The sequence below is a fragment of the Juglans microcarpa x Juglans regia genome, chromosome 4D (genome assembly GCF_004785595.1).
Source record: "Juglans microcarpa x Juglans regia isolate MS1-56 chromosome 4D, Jm3101_v1.0, whole genome shotgun sequence".
NCBI classification, from domain to species: domain Eukaryota; kingdom Viridiplantae; phylum Streptophyta; class Magnoliopsida; order Fagales; family Juglandaceae; genus Juglans; species Juglans microcarpa x Juglans regia.
The window spans coordinates 22,270,942-22,280,515 of NC_054600.1; the positions used below are offsets into that span (position 1 = coordinate 22,270,942).

Sequence of the window (9,574 nt, forward strand, 5' to 3'; positions counted from 1 at the left end):
GTTTTTGATTTTGATATTGAATACATCAAAGGCACTGATAATTCTATCCTTGATTTTCTTACTAGAGAATTCTTGCAGACACCCAACCATAAGCGTAAGCAAGAAGAAAGGAAAAGAGAAACAGAGAGTGAACCCCCACCTCCAATACCCAGTATAAAACTCATCAAGAATGAGTCTGGATCCTCCATTGTGCCCAGTGTCTCTTCAATAGCACTGGATATTGCCAATAGGTTCACACCTCTTGGTAAAATTGTGCAACAGGCGACCTTTGCGTCTACAGTTTCTACACCTTTTGATCCATATGTGAAAGCAATTGCATCAAAAGGTCCTACTTTGATTACCCCCAGTTTTTCCTCCCAAAAGGAAAATTTGAATATTTGAAAAAGTCATTCATTACTCATCTGTTTCATATAGAACCTAACCGTTCCAATTTAACAGATCCGTTCAAAATAGCCTCTTCCTATTTTCTCCCTAATTTCTACTGGATACTTGAAGATTCCTCCAAAAATCTCCAGTACTATTCCAGTATCTTGATTCTCACCAACTCTCTTGTCATAAAACTCATTTATGATAAGAATGATTCCACCAAACTAATCTACCACAGTGCTTATATCCTTCGAGTCATGACAGAGGCCGAATGGGGAACAAACTCATGGACTCCCAAAAGACTCTCAGACTCTGCACTGAGCTATAATTATTTTGATTATATAACTGTCTGGAAACGTTTCATGTTCTTTCAGGTACCAGATATGAGCCATTCATGGTTCATCAATTTTGATATAAGATTCAAAGGAACTTTTCCTTACTGGTTTCTCCAATGGTGGGATCAATTCGGATTAATTCCGCAGAATCTTCCTGAGCAGCTCGCCAGAGCTTTTACATTTTATCAACAAGTTGCTGGTACAAAATTGAACCGGCATTCACAGATGTTTCCTTATGAGCTCAATTTTTGCAAGAACTACAAACTACCGTGGATCTTTAAATGGACTTATGAGAAAAATGCTGATATAATTGACCGAGCTTATTTCACAAAATGGTGGGATAGGTTTGGATATACTGAAAAAGTAATCAACCAGATGATTAAATATTTTCCTCAAGTCGCTCCTGATCTGCAAGACAAGAAGGAATTCCCAGCAATCAAATCTGGTTCACCAGTCCCCGAATATCCCTTGATAGTTCGGGCCCCTAATTCACCAACTGCTTCATCAAGAGGAAAAGCCACCAGCTCATCCTCAAAGAAATCTTCTAAGTCTGCTAAAGATAATATCCTCAACAGACTTGGCAAAAAAGATTTAATAAAATTGTTGGAGCAACAACTGTCTAAGTCTACAAGTGATAATTCTGAAAACGATGAGAATTCAGAAGCATCCTCAGAAGCTTCATACAGTAACATATTTGGTCATGATTCAGAAGGCATTCCAAAGCTGGAAGATGATTGACTACTACTTGAGTTCAAAGAAGACCGACTATAGTCCTTTTTGAGATAATTGTCACTCTATGCCTAAAGTAGCCACCCACAGAGACAGCTGGAAGACACAGAGACGACCGAATTCTAATTTGTCATCTTGCGCCCAAAACAGCCGCCCACGAGGACAGCTGGAGAAGACACAATGATGATCCCATGAGCCCCGTGAACTAAATAGTTCTCACTGTTCACTCACGGATCGATTTACTGTTTTACTTTAATAATTGTAAACAGGAACTCCTTATACTATAAAAGGAGAACCTTGTTCTGAGCTAAGGCAGAACTCAAACCAGAACTCACTCGAGAGAAAACCTCTGACTCTCTCTACCTTATTCTTGAGTCTCCTTATTTACCCTGATTTCTGTAAGTGTAAATCTGCATTATCTTGCACCTGTAATTACTTTAAGCTTGTTAAATAAAGCTTATATGTTTATTATAAATAATTTGCATACTCATACATGCATATGGCCGGTTTAACCGCTTGTTTATTTTGTGCTTGCATAAATTAATTATTGTGCAATATATCTTGTTTCTTCCATTTCCTTCATTCTCTTCTTCTTCAGTCAGCTTCGACTTTTCTTTCTTCTCGCTGTCTTGGTATATATATATATATAAAGATTTTACAGGTTGAGGAGGGAAGAGAGAAGGAAGCAGTCAAAGCACCCCCTCCCCATCTTACATGAAATACGCACCCATCAAAGATCACCAACAAAGATTAGTAACTCTTTGGCGTGCTACAAACAGCACAAGTTCACGGGACAGCCTAAACAATTAAACTTGAATTAAACCATAATAATTATTTTCAATCTTGCGTAAGATTTTCTCAGCTAGGCCTGGAGGATGGACCATCTGTTTTTTTCCCCCACAAAAGCTGATATTTTGAGTTTTGTTTGGGGTGGGGGGCAGAGGGAGGCAGCCTTCGGCTAACCTGCATCGCAAGAAAAAAGGCAAGTCAAAGTGAATTGGCAGAGAGACGTGTGCAGTTTCAGAACCTTACATGGACGGAGTTCACATGTTGAATTAAATATCATGAGATGGGGTCCTCTTCCTTCACTGCATTAGATCCATTATTATCAACAGCCAGGTCATTGCTGACGTTTGTTCCAGCTTATTCCATCCTTCCAACGGGACCATTTTGTACTCTCCCAATTCAATTGTGATGTAGACTGGATATCAACTAATTCATTTATGACGTGGGCTGGATATCATCAATTTTCACTTCCATTTCATAAAATCTCTAAGCTTTTCAAACGCCAAACAACTTCCCAGAAAGACACTTTCCCCCAGTCATGATCAATAATTGTCAAAATTGATGACCTATTATGCTTGATTTCTCAATTTCGCCAGATATGAATAGAATGCAACCTCATGTTGGGTCATAAAATAGTAAATACTGCAAACTTCAGAAGTTCAGAAGACAACGTTTTTTCTTACCTTCTATGGTTTTAATAGGAAGGATTCAATATCTCAAGAATTGTCAACAAGCAGATCTAAGAATTAGCAGGTTGGGATGATGATATGAGATGAAATAAAAAATTTATAAATAGTAATGAAATAATTTGTATATAAATAATAAAATGATTTGAATTAAAGATGTTTTATGAAATTTTGAAAAGATTGAAATAAAAATATTATAAAATTAAAATATTGTTAGAATATAATTTTTTAATATAATTTTTATTTTGAAATTTAAAAAAGTTTAATTGTTTTTTGTGTTTGTTTGGAAGTTTAGAAAATTTGTAATGATTATATAATGATTAGATGAAAAAATTGTACATTGAAAATTTGAAATTTGAAATTAAAAATTATTTGTATTTGTGATTTTTGAATATTGAGATGAAATATGATGAGATGAAACCATCTTGCAATCCAAATGAGGTGATAGAAAGTCTGAATTGTATGAACTCTCTCGTTCTCAAGAAAGCCTTTTAAGGCCATTCACATCTCATGTAGGGAAATGCTTTAACCACAAAGTGATTCTATAAAAATAAATCCATAAACTGACACGTGTGATACATCAGATTATAAAGATACTTTTATTGTAAAGTATTAACATATCATAAGAAATCATGTCATTTTGTAAGGTCTTTTTATGACTGTAGTACTTCTCTCACTCATGTATGTCATGTGGAAAAGAAAAAACTGAAAATTTGAAACCGTTTAACATTACAAAGCATAACATTGCCTTAGTATAACTTGCATAAAACAAAAGCACTTACTATAGAGGAATTTTTCACTGAAACAATCGGCAGATCTGTCAAAAGTTCTAAGGTGTATGATAGCCTAATGTATATTGTTTGGTAATCAACTTTTTTAGTCAGCTGACATCTCATCAATTGTCTGGTGCTGAAAGCCTGCGAGTGTTGTATGAATTGCAGTAATGGCACTTGTGCCCTAAAATGTGAAAGCAAGCTTTGCCAGTATTGTTGCAATCATTGCAAAGAATTGAAACCTGAAAAATGCCCCTGAAACTCAGTATACTTTTAGTAGACCAAATTGCAAACTTAGCAATAGTCAGATCAAACTAGCCGCCACAAGGTTATGCATATTGACTTTCAGTACAATACAGATTAGAAATGTGGAGGAACAGGGTAAGCAACATCACACAGATTTCCATCTCTTTTAGAAAGAGGAATGAGTATTGTCACACAAGTATACATACACAAGTAACATTGTGATCAAAGGTCGTCGATCACTGTAGTGTGTTTCATGCTCTATGCACTTAAACTCCTTTTTCTGTATCACATTAATGCAAGGCACAAGAATAATCAACCTGGAAAACCTTTTGGAAGTATATTCATGGATGCACCTTCCAAATTTCTCTACAGCAATATAATGAAATTCAGAAGAAAGGGTTCCAAACATGCTTTTCTCAGCCCACTCTCCTTCCTTTGAATAACACTAATTGCCCTTTTCAGGTGTAATGGATGCTCAAAATTAAGCATGGAGAGCATGGATACAAAGTTGTGTCTACGTTGAATTCCAGTTTAAGCGTACTCTGTTCTTCTGAATAGAAATGACCAGTAGGCCTAGGGTAAGATGGTTGACATGATCATCCTTGTAGTGATCATTAATGAGAAAAGCAAAGACCACCTCGGTGGTGGGAAAAGTGTAATATATGTTCCAAATGGCAAAATTCTTAGCCCAAAAAATCACATAACAAATCAATCTGAATGATTTTTAATGGGCTTTTAAAAACACTTCCTAAGGTTTTCGTCCAAACTGAGTCTAAAATTAACGTGGAAACTGATGCATAAAATCGTACAGGCATGGAGATTGTGTGCACAAGAGCAAGCTAACAGACAGAGAAGAGGATGGATGAAGAAACTACATCGTATCGGTATTCCTCGGGCATGACAGTAGCTTCTATCTATCAGAGGTACATAATCATATAAGAATATAACCACTTCGTATAAAAAGCAAGTACAGGAAATGGTCATCGCAAGCAGAAAACATTATGAAATAATATTTATTAAATCAACTGTAAATAAACTATAATATACTTCTCGACATAAACACACAAATACACAACAAGTGCAAAGGCACACATACCCACAGCATCCAGGCTATCACCAGCAGCCTAGTAAACAAGCCAAGCTACATAGAGCAGGCTATTTAGCTTTGACTTTCAAAAATCTATCCCATTTTAAATACAACCTCAGTAAAATTAGCAGGATGTAGCTATTTTTTCTAAAAGTCATGTCCATCAACTTGGATTGATAGATTTATTATAGGATCATGGAATCTAAATACCAAATCTTAAAATGAGAGAGAATGAGAAATTAGGATGTCACTCAGGGCTCCTGTCATTTATGAAAACAAATTAGCCAAGCAGGAAAGCTTCAACACTATCTCACTTAATGACCATAAAGGAATGTTCAAGGTCAAGGCAATTGCTTTTCATTTTACCCAGTAAACCTTAATTGGTGTAGATATCTATATGTAATCTAGAATCCAAACATGTTGCCTTCTTATAGAAAAGGGATAATCTAACTCCCAACTTAAGTAAGAAAAAAGATCTGGTATCACAGTTTCTGAAGCAGTTGTGTGTGTGTGAGAGAGACAGAGAACATTGCAGTTTGCAGTTGTTCTATATAGCGCATTTCCAAATAAATGCCTAATTTGGAGAATTCTTTTATATCTGCACTGCTGCTAATTTAGAGACATTTTGGATCATTTAGAGAAGCAAGCGATTCTGTGGCTAGGATAATTGAATAAAACAAAGTGATTATCCAAATTAAAACATAGAGCACAAGTATTGTGGCCATAGAAAAAATAAAATCTTTGTACTCAGGCTATTGAGTAAATTTGATTAACAAAGTTTTAATGCTGTTGCTTATTAGTCCTGTTTTCTTCCCTAGCTACACCCTCTCATGCATAGCCACTACTTCCCAGACATCTCTTGCATCAATTTATTAACAAACACACTACCCAGAATATCTGGCACCTTTTGATTTCTTTCATCCTTTTCTAAGAAACAAAGTGCACGGAGGCGCAACCTGTGTACATGAGAAAATTGACAATACTATATCAATACCCCAAAAAAGAAAGAGAAACAGGCTTTCCTTTTCTAAGATGCAAATTGCACGGAGGTGCAACCTGTGTACATGACAAAATTGTCAATAGTATAACAATACTCCAAAAAAGAAAGAGAAACTGGCTGCTCAACTTAACTCAGCTCAAACTAAACCTTAAACCCAAATGGTGCCAGATATTCTGGCTCGTGTGTTTGTTCATAAATTGATGCAAGAGATGTCTGGGAAATAGTGGCTATGCATGGGAGGATGTAGGTATGGAAGAAATAATTTTCTAAGATACAAAGTCACGAAGGCGCAACCCGTGTTAATGAGAAAACTGACAATAGTATAACAATTCCCTCAAAAAGAAAGAGAAACAGGCTTCTCAACTTAACTCAGCTGCAACTAAACCTTAAACCCAAAAAAATAAATAAAAAATAAGATCAAAAATCCAACATGGACCTTTAATCAACAAACAATCTTGTCTATGTTCGGGACAAATACAATCATATACATTTGTTTATATCACTTTTTTCTAATCTTTCTGAGAAAGTATTGAACATGACAAAGCATACCGTGTAGTGGTGCATAACAACTCCAACAAAACTAAGAACCTGGTGGTTTGGTGGTTTCATATAACATGAACTTTAAAACTTGTAGCTGCCATAGAAACATATCCCCACGATGGACAGGCATGCAGAATCTAAACTAAAATCACAGTCAACTGTTGACCAAATTTATGTAACGAACAAGACTCAATACAAATGAACAGAAAAATGAAAGATACTTTTTCAGTTTCTATGGCAATTATATAAAAACAAAATCCCCATACCTCCTCATCTAACAATTTCCAGAAAACAGATATATCACGCATTGTCTTGGAGCATATAGGACATCGATACCTATGTGATAAATCCATCACATAGTACAAATTAAAAACAATTATTTCACATATCAAAAAACACAGAAATGAATGAATAATTTCAAAAGTAGCTGAACTTAACATATTCTGTTTTTTCATGTCATTAAAGCAGTCCCTATGCATTGTGTGTCCACACTTCAAAATTTTGGTGGCTTTGATCGAGTCAAGAAGATACTGTCAGCATAAAAGCAACTTGTTAGAACAGAAAACTCTTTTTAACTTTAAAAAAAGTCGACACTTAAAGCATGAACCTCATAACAAACAGGGCAGAAATTCTTCATGGAGTTCTCCACACATGAGTGATTATCAAGAATGTCCACTGTATAGCAAGATCCTGTGCTCAATACCACAATAACTAAAAATTCAACTAATAGCTAGAAAATAGCAGATATAAATTAATGTATAAAATAAGCAAAGAATCAAGCGTTCTGATAAAAGAAAATAGCCCAACATTTGAACAAAGTGCCAAACATGAAAATTTGGCACATCATTCATCCCTCTCAACTCTCACCCATCGTCATTTCAGCCCCAATCCCTCTCATCGCTCCAGATTGCAAAAGTAAAAGAAGATTTTCATGTCATAGTGGCAATTCAATGAGTATATATACTATCAAAAATACCTTCACGCAGACTACAACCCAGCTTTCTTGCCCTACCTATCCTAAGTTTCTCCAAATCTGCACCCTATTTGGTAGACTAAACAGTCATTTCTAAGAACTATGAGTCTCTTGTAACAAAAAGAGGATCGTCTTGCCCACTGTCTCTGTTTATCTGAAATGAACATTAAACATAGTTTTGCCGAGCTCAGTAGTCTGTTTTGCACCCTCTCCCCAGGTTGCTTGCTTGCCTTCCTTCACGCCAATTTGCATTTAGTAGATTGTTCATTTCGTTTAATTTTAATTTCATTTATTTATTTAATGAGCTCCAACTTAATCGATATAAATTTTTGTAAATATTTTTATATTCATAAAAATTTAAACATATATCGTATTAATAGAGTAATTTCCTGTAATCTTTTTATATTTAAAATGAGTTGTGTTACATATAAGATCCACACTCTGCACACACTATTTAAAAATATGTAATTTTACTCTTTTATTCTCATGTTTCATATTTCATGAAATATGAAGATAAAAAAATAAATTCACATATTTTTTTTATATAATATGCAGGAATGTGAGGCTTTTGTATATAAATTTTCATTTAAGATATGCTTAAATATTAAATAAGAAGTTCTACTTTGTACAAGCTTATACAATAAGTTTATTATTCAAATTTTATATTGAACCGCCACTGCTCACACCTCTTTCATGTCCTCATCCTCCTTTCATCATCTTCTTCGTCTTCATCTCCTCTTATCTTCTCCTACTTCTTCTCTTATTCTTTTCATTTTTTTTTTATTGTTCTCCTGATCCACCACGAGCTAGCGGTGGCCGAGATCATTTGCGCAGGCGTAGATATATGGATTTTTTCTTTTTTTCTTTTGCAGTTGGGTCTGCGTAGTTGAGATTTGCTCTACAATTTGGAGTTGGAATTAGTGAAGATTTATAAGGGTATAAATTAATCAATATCAAATTGTCTCGTTAGACAGAAATATGAATAGTACTGTATCATTTTGGGAATTATAAATTTTGTCCATTGAACTTCACGAGTCTATTAATTTCTGTACAGTTTTTAAGTTTTGGGATAGTACTAATTGGTGGAATGTAGCAAAAGTAAGAGCTCTATTCAATCTTAAATGTTGCCTTTGAGATTCTGAAAATACTAATCTGCTTAGGTATTCAGCCAGATAGGTAGACTTGGATCCAAGAAAAGAATGGACAATTCAGTGTGAGAAGTGCTTATAGGTTGATAGAGCACGAATCATAGAAAATCTCAGGTGAATGTTCGAATGCCAGTACATAATAGGCTCTGTGGAAGACTATGCAAGTTCCAAACAAAATTAAGGTCTTTGCATGAAAAGCTTGTAAGAATGGTTTACCAACACAAAATAATCTAAAAAGAAAAAGATTATTAATGAGGAGGTGTGTGTTTTTCTATAATGTTGGAAGTGAAGACTTGACTCATGTTTTGCTTAATTGTCCATCCATAAAAGATCAGTGGGGTATTATTCTGCCTGTTATGTAAGATGTGGAAAGAAATAACTCAATTTTGGAAGTTGCTATGCGAGTTAAAGCTCTTCATAAAACAGAGGCTTTGACTATTTTTTTTTCTTAATAATTTGGAGATTTTGGTATAGGAGGAATAAGAAGATGCATGAATAGGTGATACTTGAGCCAAGGCAGGTTGTTGAGCATGCTTTATCTCTTCAGAAGATATACACAGATATAAGGCCGAAGTCCCTTGTAGAGGTTAAGAAGTACTATAGTTGGAAACCACCTCCTACTAATTTTCTAAAGCTTAATGTGGATGGGGATATGTCTAGAGATCAACACAAAGTTGGGATTGGAGCTATACTCAGAGATGCTAGCTAAAGGTGAAACTGTTATGGATGCTAGCAAAGTTGAATTTGAGGCTGCTGCTCCTAAGGATATAGAGCTCCTTGCTGTCTTCCAAGTTCTGCAGTTATGTGCTCATACAGGTATTAAAAAGTTGATCATAGAGAGTGATTGTCTACTGATGATAAGAGAGCTACAAGCTACAGTAGATTCTTCTTCAATATTGGAGATT

General features: G+C 35.1%; 1 protein-coding gene across 1 annotated transcript; it reads right to left on the reverse strand.

Annotated features, from left to right (window-relative positions):
- Nucleotides 1–3,484: 3,484 nt before the first annotated feature.
- LOC121259288 (E3 ubiquitin-protein ligase MIEL1) lies at nucleotides 3,485–7,336 on the reverse strand. Its single transcript, XM_041160823.1, has 5 exons — nucleotides 7,156–7,336; nucleotides 6,987–7,078; nucleotides 6,815–6,884; nucleotides 4,797–4,835; nucleotides 3,485–3,917 (listed from the first exon to the last, which is right to left on the reverse strand). Exons 1-5 carry the CDS (start codon nucleotides 7,183–7,185, stop codon nucleotides 3,798–3,800), a joined length of 351 nt encoding a protein of 116 aa, XP_041016757.1. The 5' UTR covers nucleotides 7,186–7,336; the 3' UTR covers nucleotides 3,485–3,797.
- Nucleotides 7,337–9,574: the final 2,238 nt, after the last annotated feature.

Coding starts and splice junctions, on each gene's coding strand:
- LOC121259288 (XM_041160823.1), bottom strand. CDS start 7,185: ATGAAGAATTTCTGCCCTGTTTGTTATGAG. Junction 6,885..6,986: donor GACATGAAAAAACAGAATAT/GTTAAGTTCAGC, acceptor TTTATCACATAG/GTATCGATGTCCTATATGCT. Junction 4,836..6,814: donor GGAAATTGTTAGATGAGGAG/GTATGGGGATTT, acceptor TACCTCTGATAG/ATAGAAGCTACTGTCATGCC.